Source organism: Atheta coriaria, unplaced genomic scaffold (assembly GCF_025399875.1).
Source record: "Atheta coriaria isolate IRGN ID8LTWV9N9 unplaced genomic scaffold, Caltech_Dcor_3.1 hic_scaffold_9_pilon, whole genome shotgun sequence".
NCBI lineage: Eukaryota > Metazoa > Arthropoda > Insecta > Coleoptera > Staphylinidae > Dalotia > Dalotia coriaria.
Window position 1 is genome coordinate 11157788 of NW_027045451.1, and position 16896 is coordinate 11174683.

General features: G+C 36.8%; 1 protein-coding gene across 16 annotated transcripts; it reads left to right on the plus strand.

Annotated features, from left to right (window-relative positions):
• Positions 1-65: 65 nt before the first annotated feature.
• PIP5K59B (Phosphatidylinositol 4-phosphate 5-kinase 59B) lies at positions 66-15022 on the plus strand. 16 transcript variants are annotated; one of them, XM_065310718.1, is made up of 18 exons: positions 66-424; positions 1114-1151; positions 4117-4273; positions 4885-5096; positions 5152-5293; positions 5358-5749; positions 5821-6053; positions 6726-6858; positions 6922-7009; positions 7431-7493; positions 7989-8066; positions 8282-8326; positions 8629-8838; positions 9516-9554; positions 9856-10042; positions 10106-10302; positions 11085-11179; positions 14264-15022. In XM_065310718.1, exons 1-18 carry the CDS (start codon positions 316-318, stop codon positions 14273-14275), a joined length of 2430 nt encoding a protein of 809 aa, XP_065166790.1. In that variant the 5' UTR covers positions 66-315; the 3' UTR covers positions 14276-15022. The 16 variants fall into 16 exon arrangements, with proteins under 16 accessions (XP_065166790.1, XP_065166786.1, XP_065166788.1 ...); XM_065310714.1 differs by lacking the exon at positions 14264-15022 and adding an exon at positions 11753-13874; XM_065310716.1 differs by lacking the exon at positions 14264-15022 and adding an exon at positions 12307-13874.
• Positions 15023-16896: the final 1874 nt, after the last annotated feature.

Consider the following 16896-nt stretch of genomic DNA (forward strand, 5'->3'; position numbering starts at 1 on the left):
ACGCACGCGCTGTTTCCTTCATGCCGAAAGTGGGAGGCAAATATGTGAATGCCAAACGCAACTGTCAGTGGTGTTGTCAAGTGGCGAACGGTTTATCGATGACGAACAGCGTATGATGGGAGAGGAAGCGCACGAAGCTCGCAGCCAGCACGCATAGACAGGCGGAATCGCGATGAATTCGGCGCGGATCAATTAGTACCGATCGGGCGAACCTCGCCGTGCGAATCGAGGGAATCGAAGCAGCGCGTCATGCGGTACGCGCCGCGTGTCCTCGTGTGAATCCGAGTGCGTAAAGGAGCAAGCACAGTGCACAAAATGGCTTCGGGTGATAACATTGAGAGCATCGAAGTGGACGACTCGTCTTTAGCGGCGAACAACGCCAAGGAGTTCGCGTTCGGCGCCGAGAACAGCTCAGACATCGAAGGTAACACACACAAAAAAAACTCCCAGCTTGTTGGAACACCTGCAGGCGCATTCATTCGTTCATTACCGGATCATACTAATAACGGAATTTCGTTGATATTGAGGAAGTCGTACGAGTGCCCGTGCGCTTTCTCGATTTGCTCGTCTGCGATGGCTATTCAAATGTTTTCACATATTTCACGAACGCGCCGCGTTTCCATCGTGTCTTTTGTAGGTCATTAATGGACAATCCAACACCATGGCGGTGCGTGTTCGTTGCCCGAGGAGTATATAACCAATAAAAATATCGACCCGAGCGAAATTCCGTCGATTCCGTCCATGTCCCCGAACGGTTTTGTCCAGTTTGCTCTTATGAATCATCAATTGTTTGATGTACATGCAGTGTATCATTCGGGAGCTCCCAATTGTCAGCGACCGTCGCCCTCAAGGTTTACACACGCCGCGAATCCTTTTTGCTTTTAACAACTTCGAACAAGGTTTTCCAGAATACGCGGTGTAGTCATAGCAAAAACATTCAAGTTATTACTTTGTTATCAACACATAATTCGATACGTATGTAAAACACAGCCATTTTCACCTTTTTGCAACATGTTTCAAGTTGGAATTCTTGATGATATGATTCACATGTCTAAATCAATCTTATCTTGTTTTGTGATTGATGTCTATAATAGTTTTTGTTATTGTTTTCAGATAATCGACTGCAAGGCAATGCAAAACTGGGAAACGATGTAAGTAGAACAGAAATTGTTTATTGGGACAAAGCGTGGATGGATGTAATTCAAATAAATTGCGAATTTTATACCCACCTGCGCAAATATTATTAAATTTTTAATATTCCTGTGTTTTTCATAAAGGGAAACAAGATAATAACATTAACAATGCAAATTGAGCGAATTTATAAGTTAAAATTGCTTTCCACCCAGAAAAAACAGGAAAAAATTAATTTTTTTTCTATGTTTTGTGGAAATTATGTTTGATTATTCAAAAAACAGACATTTTAAATGAAATATTATTGTTTGATTTAATATATACTAGGTTTTTAAATCACCCTTGGGTCGCAAAACATATTTATTCCCCAGCTATCAATAATTTTATGATTATTTTGATTTTTTTCAACTTTTTTCGCTGAAATAATGTTTAACTAATGAAAAACTGACATTTTTTGATGAAATTCTAATGTCTTTCAAGTTATACTAACTTTTTAACCACTTTTGGGCTTTAAAATATGTTCATTCGCAAGCTATAAATATTTTTTGATCTTTTTATAAATATTTTCTACTTTTTGTGGAAATAATGTTTTTTGAATCAAAATCATACATTTTTTATTTAAAATAATTATATTTCAACCCATACTAAACTTTTAAACCTCCCTTGGGCTACAAAACAAATTTTTCCGCCCGTCATAAATAATTTCTTGCTGAAACGCGAACAAACTGTGAAATTATACGCTTGTTCACTGAACGATAACAATAAATTGGTAGACTTGAACGCGGATGAGACCGAATTAAGTTCCATGTAACATTATTATAACAAACGCTGAGGCGCACGCCATAATGTGATGTTACATAAACTCGTACATGTTCAAATGTTCATCGTAACAAGTACGCGGCGACCGCGTCTGGATTGTCTGATTTCGTTTTGTGGTTTAGTCATTCGGTTATTATTCACACAGTGTCGAAACCGGAGACTACCGAGCAAATATTGGAACACCTAGTTACGAATGAATTATTAATTGTAACAAACATACAGGTTGCATTGTATTTTTAGGCGTGCCATTAAAAACGAATACGAATAACATAACAAGGCTGGGTTATTTTGGTGTTACTGGAATATCAGGGTTGTTAGAACATGGAAAATATTTATGGTTGTGTTAAAATAGATTATTGAATTATTTATGTGCGGGATGGCATTTTGTTTAATTAAGTTTATTACGTTACCACATCTAACGCTTGTTTTATTTTTTTATTGGTTGAAAATTGTCGAGAAAAAATCAATATCTGCCTAATGTCGCTGTTTTATTATAAAAATTTATAAAAAAAATTTTCTTTAATTTTTAAATTCATCGATTTAGATTCGTTGTTGAAAATTTCATAAGAATTGGAACACACGGGCAAAAGTTATAAACGTTTAAAGATATCTTATCATTTTTCGCTGCCATTTTCCCGCTTTTCTTTCGGCCTGCTGAGACTTGAAAAGCGATTATCTGAAAACTATTTTTTTACTTGCGTGACTTTTATAAAAACTATCGATTTTGTGATGCGGTGAAAGCATTTGTGCAAAAGTTAAAACACACAGGAAAGTTTTTGTTGTTTATTTTGGTCACATTTTAAAGTTCCTATGGTTGTAATAATAGTTTATAAACTAGGCTAATAATAGCGTGTGTTTTTAACGTTTTTAAAAGTTTGCAAAATTTCAACGACTCAGATTGGCACTTTTTAATTTATCTGGCTTGCGGCGAGCCGGTGATAATGAACCACATTTATTGTTTTCCTTTACGAAATGATTAACCAGCGTGTGGCACAGCTGATAAGCTTCCGCTGCTGAAAAAAACACAATTTACGAGTTTTCTAGAAACTTTATCATCACGTCAGAGTTAAATTGTTTGTTTTGAATTCCTAGACGTGTAGTAAACTATACGCTGGCACTCATATCAATAAAAAGTTTGAATATTTTCCGGGAAAATCATGGGCGTAATTAAATACATTGTGAATTAATTTGCATGCGAGCTGTGGATGCACGTACACGTGTCAAAGCAAAACGGTCGGGCAGCCTTGAAACATAACCGATAACTCGTTCTATCGGCGAATCTTGGATACAATTCATTGACAAAAATTGATGAAATATTAAATTATTGCGAAATCATCGTAAAAGAAAGAAAATAAAAAAGTATATGCGCAAATATTAAAAAAAAAAATTTAAATAATGGTGATATAACTCATTAGGTCATGTTTAATATTATTTTATTAAATATTGTTAGGAAATACGAGAGAATAATTCAAATTTAAAAACAAATGGTTCACAAAATTGCATCATTTATGTTATCGACAGCTTATCACGATGGTAATCGAAAATTACGATGTTTACTTATGAATTTTGTGTTCGCATGTAATTGTTCCTGCATTCACTGTATCTGCGGTGAATCATTAATTAGCCACGCAGGAAACTCATTTAACACCACACATTATTCAAGTACAAGTTCGTTGCAATGGCCGTGAATGTATTCGCCAATTGAACACACAAAACAAAATTGTTTTAAACGTTTTCGCTGCGAATTTAATAAGCACTATGTAAACTGCATTCGAATTTGTTTGCATTAACATGAATCTCTCATTGGCCTCGCTGCATAAGCGCCTGTTTAACATTATCCATATAACCATTCAATAAATATTAATCCAACTGATCCCACAACATAGTCAAACGATTTAATTACGATTTCATTACGCCGAACGAGAGCCGTGGCGCAAAAATAACAAACATACGTATCGAAAATACGTTCACGAAATTGACGTCGACTTCAAACGATGTTTCGCGTGTGCGTATTTGATTAAACCGTTGAGAAATCGAAGATTTATTTACGACGCGTACACAAATATGACCCAAGTAAATCATGAGTTGTTTGATGTGGTAATAGGAAATAATATTAGTGACTGTGATACAGTGTGTACTTGACAAATCAATTGTTTTATTCTTTAGGGCTCGCAGTATGCGCCGAAAACACCGCTGCCCCGCACCAAGGCGGAACGCGAACGCGACAGGGAGCGAAAAATTGGTCATCGGCGTGTCGGCGTCGGCGGCGAAATCACCTACAAGAAGATCCAGTCGACGCAGATTATGGGTTCCATTCAACTCGGTAAATATTCACTTATTTCGAGTGTTTTTCCTGTGCGCCTGTGAAAGTTACAGTTTTGTTTATTGATTTTAAATTTGCACCTTGTATCTATCCAGCGGTCGTTGTTCAACGTTTAACACCATGTGTAAATTGTGTTAATTACACATAATTAAATCATGCGAGATGATGGCCACTCAAAAGTACGAATACCTAAATAATGTAGCTCGCGCGAGGCGTGATTTATGCGCTATCTGCACCAACAATCGCATTGTGTATCGCGCCGCATCGTAAGAAACATAAATTTTCCGTGTTGTGTGCTGCGTGTCGTCATCGTCGTGACGATCACGACCGGCTGCTTGCGAGCTGTTGTGTGCATCTCTTATCGTGGCTCGCATTGCTTGCAACGCATCAATCGGGGGCAGTTTACCGACACTCGCGCGGCGCGCGAATTAACTGCAATTAGTTCAATTACTGCTTGATTGATACAAGTATTTTGAATAAATGTGCGTGCTGTTGACATTATGCTGTGGCAATATGTGACATCACACTTTCATAACAAGATACAAATCGGTAAATACTGGTGTTATCAGAGATTGTGACCGTGTTTTTTGTTTGCTTGTGTTTGTTTGAAGGAATTCAACATGCCGTCGGCGGTCTAGCGTCGAAGCCGGAGCGTGATCTGTTGATGCAGGACTTTATGACGGTGGAGACCACGAACTTCCCGCAGGACGGCTCAAATCACACGCCCGCTCATCATTATTCCGAGTTTAAGTTTAAGAATTACGCTCCGATTGCATTTAGATACTTTCGTGATTTGTTTGGTATCCAACCGGATGATTTTTTGGTAATTTGGATAGTTACAGTCAATTTTAATCATTTTTAATTGGGATTATTTATAGATGTCCATGTGTAGTTCTCCGCTAAGGGAGTTATCGAATCCAGGTGCTAGCGGTTCCATTTTCTATTTAACAGACGATGACGAGTTCATTGTGAAGACAGTACAACACAAAGAAGGAGAGTTTTTACAAAAATTATTAGCTGGTAAGTTGTACATCTATAAATAAATATGCTAAATGATATTCATATTTGTGTATTTCCTGTGCAGGTTATTATATGAATTTGAATCAGAATCCTAGGACATTGTTGCCAAAGTTTTTTGGATTATATTGTTATCAATGTAATAGTAAAAACGTTCGGTTAGTCGTGATGAACAACCTATTGCCCAGCTTCGTGACGCTGCACATGAAGTACGATCTGAAAGGCAGCACTTACAAGCGTAAGGCGTCGAAGGCGGAACGCCAGAAGCGCTCGCCGACGTACAAAGACTTGGATTTCATGGAACACCATCCGGAGGGTATTTTAATGGAGGCAGACACTTATTCTGCGCTCGTCAAGACGATACAACGCGATTGCCGCGTGCTGGAAAGCTTCAAAATCATGGACTACAGTCTTTTAGTTGGTGTTCATAATTTAGATCAAGCTCAACGCGAGAAAGCTGTAAGTAAATTAATATTTTTTGTTTTAAAGGATACAATTTTATCTTAAAATACTAAAATTATGTGTTTCAGAGTAAAAAATCGCATGAAAATTTGGAGGAAGTGCCGGAAGAAGACGGTGAAGGTGACGCCAATGTGTCGATGCTGAACAACGAGCGAGATCGCGAGCGGGAGGATCGAATCGGGGCGGCGGCATTGTTGAATCGCAGCCGCTCGATCAACAGGCAGCGGCTGGTCGCGCACTCGACCGCAATGGAGAGTATTCAGGCCGAGTCAGAACCCATCGACGAGGAAGATGACGTGCCGTAAGTACATTTCCCGTTTGGCGGCGAGCTGCTATCTTTATTATTCGCCACCGCTGCTACATTTATCTCTTCGACATTCGCTTCGACAGTGACATACATAAATCTATACTTAACTTTCAATTAAATTCAACCGCATTACTTCTTATTATGAGTTATTCTGATTATTTTTAACGTTTACTTGAAACACGTTGTCTATCGGAATGCTGAAAAGTCTGTTACACATACTTTCTTCGCACTATATTTATTCTTCTATGCGGCATGTGTCATACTATTTTTATCTCATATGCTATTGTTTGAATTCGTTTTTAAATTCGTCAGTCTGTGGAACACCGGCCGGGAACTACCTTTCATGACAGGTCTTAACAGGTACATCAGCTACTACATGCGTGTTTTACTGTTGCTGTGCTGTTGGTGTTGCACATAAAAAAAGGCATAAATCGATTTCGTTCAAATGACAATTCATGCGATTGATTGGATTTAGACTCACAATGCGATGCAAACACACAAAACAAAATCAATGCTTCAAATTGCGAAATTTCACACACACACACAAAGTATTGGCAAATGGCGTGTTGGGATGCAATTGTAACGGTTTTTGTCCATTGTGTTTGGATGTTTCTCTGTTCTGCTGCGCTGTGCGCTCGCAATAATAACATGCGTTTTTGTTTTTAGTCCCGGTGGAATTCCAGCGCGGAATGCGCAAGGCGAACGCCTCCTGCTCTACATCGGTATCATCGACATTCTCCAGAGCTACAGATTGAGGAAAAAACTGGAGCACTCGTGGAAGTCGCTCATTCACGACGGGGTATGTGAAAGTTGTAATTGCATAAGTGTTGTGTATTGATTTTTGTGTTTCTCTGGTTTTAAGGATACTGTGTCGGTGCATCGGCCCAGCTTCTACGCCAATCGCTTTCAGAATTTCATGGCCGAGAAGGTCTTTAAGAAGATTCCATCACGTAAGTTGTAACTTTTGCAGTCAATATTTTATTGGGAGAAATAACCGGTAATATTGGTGAGAGGTATTAAGTAAAATTAACTTTAATGGGTCGCGGTAACTTTCGCTAGTCATCAATCAATGAAAAAATTCAATTCCGTGTAATTACAGTCATTTCGGAAGCAGGAAATCATTATCATCTCATGCTAGATCAAAATTTTCTACCCGATATAGCATGACTGAAATATTGTTGTGTTGACTGACCCAAAGCGATCGAGTTTTTGATAAATGTACACCTCCGTTAAGTGTCAAATACTTACCCCTCTCGCATATAAATATGTTTCTCTTCTCTTCCGCCATGCGAGTCCATGCAGATGGACGCTGTGTGGCCGAGATACACTCAACGTATTTTACATGTGTGTGTGTTTTAATGCTTCATGTAGTGGATTTGCCCGAAGTTAAAGGCAACCATCGTAAATTCCGCACATTGGTTACGAGCTATATAGGTAACGTCCCCCTGTATCTCTATCTCTAGATTAATAATTTTTAACTGTCGTTGTACTTGTGACGTAATCTGTATGCTTCCCCTAAGTTTCTTTCGTTGCTTTGACTTTTATGATTTCTGATCGAGTGTGAACACACTGAACAACACTATTTTCACATCCAGTCATACAACATCTGCAAGCTTGTGCATACAACACATCAAAAATCTTTAACTTAAGCTACATCATGATTATTTAAGAACACTACGCACAGAAACACAAATGATTTGTGAAAGGTAACAACTAATACAAAACTACTACTATTACTTAATCGAAAGATTGAATTTGATTAGTCTCGCTTTGTTATATTAATTTGAAAAGTACTAATTATTTTCTTTAGACAAACGCATTTAATATTTTAATATTAAATCTAATATTAATGTTTCTGTTCGTTTTTGGCAGTTGGTTGTAGACGCTAGACGCAGTTGGCTAATACTTTGGTTTATTTCTTCATTCCAGCTCTAAAACATTCACCGTCGAAAAGGAAATCATTGTCTAGACCTTTACGCGGCGCGCACGATGAGCTGGATAACAATAGTAAGTGCTTTGTTTATGTTTTTTTAGCGTTTTGTTTTCCGCTCCCCGGTGTGGGTGTGTTTTGGATACAATATTCAAATTTTCTTTTCATTGAGAGTTGCTTGTCTGTGCTGTGTTTAACCGGATGGTATGGAGTATGATGGAAACTTCTTTGAGCTTTTGTTGTTCCGGATTAAAAACAACTGTATTTGCTAATTAAATTATATTGTGTTCAGCTTCCACGCAAGTAATCTCTAGTCAACAGAATGGAAGCAAAACTGGTGAGTTCGCTTAACTTTATTTGTCTCTACGAGTCTCGTATTATATAAGTTACGTTAAGTTTTGGGCTACATTCTCGTGCGCTTTCCTTCGAGGTCGGTGAGGTTGAATGGACGATGATCGTGCTTTTCATTCGCTCATCTTCTCTATATCACCAGCTTCAAAACGCTTTTGGAGTTGATTTTTGATTTCTCTCTTTTCGACTCTCTTTTGTTTAGATGAATTACAAAACTTTTCGTGTGGACTGGCCAGCGAATTGTGGTGTATTTAATACTATTTTTTTCTCTGTTTCCGTCTTGAGCAGCGAGCCCGACCGAGACTCTTCCACTGAAAGCCTCCCCACCGGCCACACAAACCCCAACCTCGACAGCTCCTTTAACCTCGCCGCCGGCGGCCTACCCGGCCGTGCTGGTCGGGCGGCCGACGGCGGAGAACAAACCGAAAATACCTCCGCCGGTACCGCCGCGCGGCACGCCGAAAAATAAGCGCGGCGGCGGCCTGGGTGGCGGCAAAGGTGCGCAGCATGATTACGTGCATGACGAGTGCTCTTCTTCGCTTTTAACGGGCGCGCATGATTCGCTTGCGAGTAAGTTTGCCGTAGGTCGCTTTCTCTCCAACATGCACCACTGCACCGGCCGACGTAAGAGTTGCCCCGATACATTCATTCTAAATTACACTCAGTACAAAGAATTTCCTCTGAAACCAGGAGACCGAGCGCGGAGACGAAAGAAATCGTTCTGTGACGATATCTTGGAAGTCTCCTACCGGCCGAACGAAGTTCACAACGCTAATATTCGATATATTAGTGCGAATCCAAAGAAACTTCTTTGCGCTGAATTAAAACTGAAAAGTTTTGAGTCGGTGGAAAGTTTGTGCTCGCGGGAGTCGATGGCGACGTTGAGTTTTGAAAAGTTGTACATTAACGACTTTCCAATTTACAACACCAGCTACCGATTGAATATGCGCTCCATTTCGAATCAATATTTGGACAAACCGAATCTTTTAATAAACAGCATTCCACTAAAATTTCCAGACATTTATATTTAGCGCGTTGCATTGTATTCGTTCAAAGTTTCGTTCAAGCTTGTTGAAGTTGTCCTGCTTTGTACTTGCTTCTATTGTGACTTTTGATTGTTCTGCTTCTCACTGTAATTATAATTGTATTTATCTTTTGTTATTCTCATTTATTAGGTTCAATTATTTATTGGGAGGTGCCCGAAAGATTTCGCAGTTACGTAGTGTAACGTGTGGTTGACTTTGCTTTAGTTTGACATTAAAATTCTTTATTTTCTGAATGGAAAATGTAAGAATTGGGATTCTTTTTACTTCTTGGTGTTATTCATACGCTTAGATTGTTTCAATTGTATAAATAATGCTCATAGTTTGTTAGTTTTGTCTTCTGTCTTAGTTTAAATAGTGTTTTATAAAAACTCTCTCTGTTTGGAGACTTTTAGTCGTGATTCTTTTTACTTTTGTTGAAATAGCGCTAGTGTGGAGCGATATTGTAGTTTATGCTTGTGTATTTCCTCAGGTGTAGTGCCAAGTTGCTGCAGTACGCCACCGCCGACCTTCGACGAGGTGCTGGAGCAGAGGGCGGCCGCCGGCGTTACCGGCAGTGCTCATGATGGTATGTGCCCGACGCCGCCTCCAAGCCGGGCGCGTGTTGCCACGCACACCTCGCACGTCACGGTGAGGAATTATCGAGAGGATGCTGTGAGGTATGACATGTTGCTGCATTATGTGGGTGTTGTCAGTGCTTGATCGCTTGTGTTTAATTCTAGTATAACTGATATTAGATTGGAATCGCGCGCAGAGAATAAGTCATCGTTGAGCGTCGAATCGGGCAGTTCGGGTGCTGGTCATTCGAGTCACTCCAGAGGCTTGGCCTGGACTCCACCTGCCTCTGTTGAAGGATCGACACCTACGTGGACGGAAGGCACACCTTCGTTTACGGAGTCGTCGAGTAGCGGTGATATGGGTGAGTGTTTGACTCTTAATCGTTTGCATGCGTCTTTAATTTGAACTATTTTACTGTCTTGTGTGATATTTGATTTGAAATGTTGAAGTAAATCGCAAAGAAATGTTTTATAAACTTTCTCTTACTTAAAAATTAAATTTGTTTCCAAGTTTTAAGTTATTTTTCCTGCAAGAGAAAGAAATTTAACGATTTTTTGGGATTATTTCATGAATTGTAACCTTTTTTGGTTTGTTTATAGTTTTGTTTTTTGGAATTATTTTAGATTAGTGTTATTGATTATAATATTTGCACTCTAATGCACCCGTTTCCTTACCGATTATCTACAATTATTGATCTTGACTCTCTGCCCTTTTCTATTTTCGAATCATCTTCACTATTTGCTAGCCATTTTCATTTTATTTTAGGTAAACACTACTAAAAACCATGTTGAAATATTTTAATATTTTAATGGCAACTTGCAAAGACTGAACAAAATCTTGTTGAGCAACTTTAACGTACTCACAAGAATTTACTAATGATCAATGTGTTATTATAATCAATAATCTCTAATCTAAAATTTTTACTCGAACAAAAACGAAACTTGAACGACAATTGAATGATGTATGATACTTTGCGCCAATCAAAAATCAGTCACAACAAGTTTTATTTAACAAATATGTATTGTAAATATTATAAAAACTTGATTGGCACAAAGTATAATTGTTGTTGCGTATGGTGAATTCATAATATTAAGCGATTGAAACTGAAAATGCATGAAAGTGAGCTAGAGAAAATGTGCACAGGATGTCCGTCGACGCCGTTACGCCAAGGGTCAACCACGTCGACGCACAGCAAAAAAACCGTCGAACACGCTATCAACTGCCTGACGACGGAAATGGTGAGTGTTCTATCTAAGCAAAACACACCCTCCAACAGTACTCGATACTATAGGCGACGCGTACAGAAACAGTCGTGATTTTAACGAAACGAATGCAAATTGGCGTGTGAACGTTAGGATTCATTTGGTTTTTGCACCGTTCTGATCGTCTGTGTACACAGTACGACCACACTCGAATGACTAACATTGATTTTTTACTTATAAATTAACCAGCACACGTTGTATTGAGTTCATTTTCATGTTGGGTTGCGTCCATCACTTTGCACACGACTTTTATTAACAGCAATTTTTAATACCTTAATATTTCCTCCATTAAGAAAAGAAAGATGAGTTTCATTGGTGAAAGTTTGAAGGAATTATGAGATTACTAAGTAACAAATACTAATTTTGATGAATATTTATCGAGACTATTGGTAGGAATAGTTTCTGAGAGTTTCTTCAAAGTTTTATCACTTTTACACGCCAGGACGAATTAATCAATTAACAATGGATTCTACATTTGAATGCTGTGTACACTGACGTTTTGTTATATTCTTGCTTCATGCTTGCGCTCTCATCCAACGGGGAATTTAGGAACAGCTGAAGAAACGCGTTGAGAAAGACTACCATTAATTTGGATGCTGTGCGATTCGCACTTGCATCGGAGAGCATTTTAGTTGCATGCGGCTTATTGACGATGATCAAAATAAAAGAAATCTTCAAAAACGTAACATTTTAACAATGATTAACGTGACTAACTGCAATGCGGAAGGTCGAGCAAAACGTTTAACAAGTGTTTTCATTAAACATAACAACATCAGGTCTTAATTTTTTCACAAAATACGATTTTTATTAAGATGTTAAACAAATTTACCATTCCGAATATTAATTTTAACAATCCAATTAACCAGTTAAAATTATAGATTATTTTAATTTATATTTATTTATATGTTTGTGTTGTTTTTAAGCTTAATTATTCGAGACAGTTTGTTCGCTATTGTTGACGCAGATAAATAATAATTAATGAAGCATGTCGTGTTTTTATCTTTGTTTTATGGCTCATAAAGCAATAAGATTTTTGAATAATTGACTAATCGGTCGTTTCTTTTATTTTCCACGCCGGAAATAACTCGATTTATTTCTTTCAGACTACGGAAAGATTTTACTACATCGACTGGTGAAATTTATCAAACGAATGCAATAACGAACAAGCTGTCATCCTGCGTATAATGACAATATAATCATTCCGATATATAATTTTACGATAATTGCGATAAGTAGGTAATTTATTTATGCGAGCATACTATCGTTTTACTGTACGTCGCAAAACTATCAAAAGAGATATGCAATTAGAATAATTCAATTACAGTGTAAATAAATAATGGTTGATTATAGTAGATTCAGATTTTGCAGTTAAATGAAACATGTACGAAATTGTTCAAAGAAAACTAATCACGTGTAAATTTGCGAATCGTTGAGATTATACTATACTAGTAAAGAAATTGTCAATATGTGTATAATAATGTCGAGAACATATGCTTAATGTTGTTGCTGTTTGAAATAAATTTGTATGATGCGTAAATATTGTGGCACGCCGAAATCGCAACGAGATTGGGAGAGTTTTCCGGGGCCTAATTTGTTCACAGCCAAGTGAAATGTGCGCCGACTTTATTATTATCCACACCATGTTCTTCATCCAGTAGTTTTGTTTGATTGCTCAAAACTCTTCCCTCGTTGCCACCGCTTGAAGTAAACTGTGTAAAATTCTAATATACTCATCAGAATATCTTGGACAAGTAATTTCCAAACGAAGTTCAATCGAATATTGTCTGTACAAAAACAAGTCTAGCTTATAAACAAAAAAATGTAATTATATTCGCTATAGTTAGTACATTTGTAAACAGTATTAGCTAGCGCAAACTAATTGTAAATGTTAAACGCATTATTGTAAATTATTGTATATGTATAGTTCACACTTTCACACATTGAAGTAGTGCCACTTTTTCTATTTGATGCGAGAGGAAAAATCATGTGCCGGAAAGAATTGATTTGACATGCAATGTCAGAAGAGTTGCAAGGTTTTTAGTTTTGAGCATACACTCGTTTCTTGAATCGATAGCATAAATCATGAGCAAGTAACAATGCAAGAAAATTATGCAATATTATTGACTGATTGATGATTATATCATAATTGTTATATTATTCGAATAAACTAATAATAACACGATATCAATTTTATATTTGTGATTGAATTTAGGAGAATACTATACGTAAAATGTGCACACTGTACTTATTAACGAATTGTTAAGTTGCATCAATGGAAAGTAGTTTAAGTTTTTGATTTGTATCGTAATTATTATATAAATTATATAAAAAAATGGCAAGGAATTGGATTTGCTCAGGTTGTTAGAAGGCATATTTTGCACATACAATAATATGAATTTTCATGGACTTCTTACAACATTGTGATGTTAGACACTTCCGAATTCTGGTATGATTTTCGTTTACAGTGGATATTCTCTGACCTGTTATATCATAAGTAAACTTGCTCTAAATGTGCTTTTGAAGATTGATTAAACTCTGTGCAGTTGCTATCTAATATGTTTAAACAATTTGTGGTTGATGGAATTTTGAATTCTGAAATCAAAATCACATGTTACGATGTTGAGCAGCAGTTGCGTATGGTCATAGGAAATACAAAATATTTCAACACGTATTTTTGAACGTTTGATATATGATTTACTTACACCTTTTTCCAAGAACAGTGCAATTTCAACGAGATGTATGAATAGAAGGGATTAATCAGTATTTACTTTGGAATTTGGTAGTTTCTGGGTTTCTTATTGATTTGTTTTAACATTTTGGGATGTAGTGGTTTTCTTATTCTTTGTTAGCACGTACTTCTTTCACCTTATCTATACATTCTTGAAAAATGCATGATAAACATCTTTAAATTATAACAAAACTGAAATTTTTAGTGTAAGATGATCTTTTAACCAACTATGCGATTGTATTTAAGTTGACCAAATTATAATGCTTTGAATGTTGCTAATTTTCTTATAGATTTATTAATTAGAATGTGTAGTAATTACGATTTATTTTTAGACGCATCTATGAGAAAACGTCGACCGAAACATTTATAAGAAAGCTTGCCACATTTCTCGCGGAAATGTGAAACAAACTTAGAAGAGTTCCCTTTTGAAATAATTCCGATATTAATTTTGATATTAATTAATGCGATTGGTTCGGCCGTGGGCGAGCGCCCTAGCGAATCACTTATGAACAGTGGGAACCAAAAGGCGGTGGCTCGCCACGATGTGGAGGTAAGTAGTAACTCGTAATTCGACCAAAACTATTCTCGTACCCCACGTACCGAAAACTGGTGTTCAGTATCTACCGAAACATGCAAGAGTTTTTTCAAACTTGGATTGGTTGAATACGGCGATTTGCATTTACTTGCATTATTTGCATTCTTTTAAAAGTATTTAGTAAAGAAAACACATTTCTATGCTTAGATCAGATGATTGTTGTTCAGAGGCTTTAAATTATTGATCCTGTGTAATTATATCTACAAGTGATATGTACATTCAACACCTACTTAAATGTTTAAGTATTTACTATGAAGATTCAAAGATTTAGTTTTATAATATATTTTTCGATTTTTAATGTACATAACCGTATTGGTTCGATGAGCGAAAATAATGCATAGTGTTGTTTCGCTTTTGAGCAGTTATTAATCTTTTACTTTTGCCAAAGATGTTTGAAAATGAACAGTCCTCCAAAATGCAATATGTATTATCACATAATAAAATGTATATAAACTAATACAGTAATCAAAACTAATAAAGATTTTTGTCGTGTTTACCAGATTGTCGATATTTTACGAACATGTTCCAATTTTGATTGTCTTACACCCTTGACACATTGGATCTAAGGTACATACACCCTTAATGTGATTATATTCTAAATTACATTCGATCCTTTATATTGTATATTATCGTAATGTTATACTATAGTGTTAAGAATGCAAATGTACACGCCTTTTGTTATTACAGTTAATTGATTGAGATAATGTAAGTTCCAATTTGTGTCGACCGATAATAATTATTGTAAGTATTTAATGTGCCATAAATAAAGTTGATTCAAACGTCAAATTATTGTTTTTCTGTTTTTCTTTGACCTTACCTGGATTGAGTTCTCTTCTTGCTATTTCAGAATATATTTTGCTTAAAAAAAGAGAAGAAAAACTAGTTTTGCAATGGGAAACACCCTGTATCGCGCAAATCAAGGGCACAATTTTAATAAAGACTAAAAATGTTGGTCTCCGGGAACAATCCGAAAATGTTAGCTAAACTTTGTTTAATAACTTCCATATTTGTTATTATGTGAACGAAAATACTCTGAAATATTGTAAAATCATAGCGAAACTTACTAAAATCGTGCGAAGATCTGTCGAAATATTTCAGCCTCCTCGAACATTCTGGGTTCCTAATATCAAAAGTCAATTTCTCGCTTAATTTCAACCCGAAATGGCTTCAAAAACACACACCCACACATCACTTGTGAGAGTCGTGCGTGTGTATGTGTGAGTGGGCTTGAGCCATTTTTGGGCTGAAATACAATGAGAAAATGATTTTTATTATTAGGAACCCAGAATGTACGAGGAGGCTGAAATTTTTCGACAGATCTTCGCACGATTTCAGTAAATTTCGCGGCGATTTTACAATATTTTAGAGCATTTTCGTTCGCATAAAATCAAATATTGAGGTAATTGTCCAAAGTTTAGCAGCATTTTTCTGCTTTTCTACTTACCTTAGAAATACGTGATGCACATTACACTAAAGGGCAACTCTTTGGTAATACAATTTTGTAGAACATATTAGCGCTGGGCCTTTAGTTTATGACCTACAGGGTGTTTCCCATCGCATGTTTTTAATACTTTCCAAAAATGCAAATTTTAAAAGCATTTTTAGGGATGTTCCATATTCTAGAGGGGGTTGACATATACATCATATTAAAGGGAAACTCTTTCGCTATAAAATTCAAAAAACTGCATTGCCATTGGGCCCTTGGTTTCCAAGATACAGGGTGTTTTTCATTGCATGCTTTTAAAATTTCCAAAAAAATGCATTTTTAGAGCTGTTCGAAGCCCTGCAGAGAATTTAAGTGTATATCATATCAAAGGGCAGCTTTTTGCCATAAAATGCTATAGACAGCATTACAATTGGACCCTTGATTTCCGAGATATAGGGTGTTTTCTGTCGTATGTTTTGAAAATTCTCAAAAAAAAAGTCCGTTTTAGGGCTGTTCTAAGCCCTACAAAGGTTCGAAATGTATATCATATTGAAGGGCAGCTCTTTTGGCACAAAATGCCGAAAGCAGCATTGCAATTAGTCCCTTAGTTTCCAAGATACAGAGTGTTTTCCGTCGTATGTTTTGAAAATTCTCAAAAAATGCATTTTTAGGGCTGCTCTGAGCCCTACAGAGGATTAAAATGTATAACACATTAAAGGGCAGCTCTTTCACCATAAAATGCTATACACAGCATAACAATTGGGTCCTTAGTTTCCGAGATACAGGGGGTTTTCCGTTGCATATTTTTAAAATTACCAAAAACATTCATTTTTAGGGCTGTTCTGAGCCCTACAGAGGATTAAAATATATATCATATTAAAAGGAAACTCTTTTACCATGAAATGCGGGAAACTGCTTTGCCATTGGGCCTTTGGTTTGCGAAG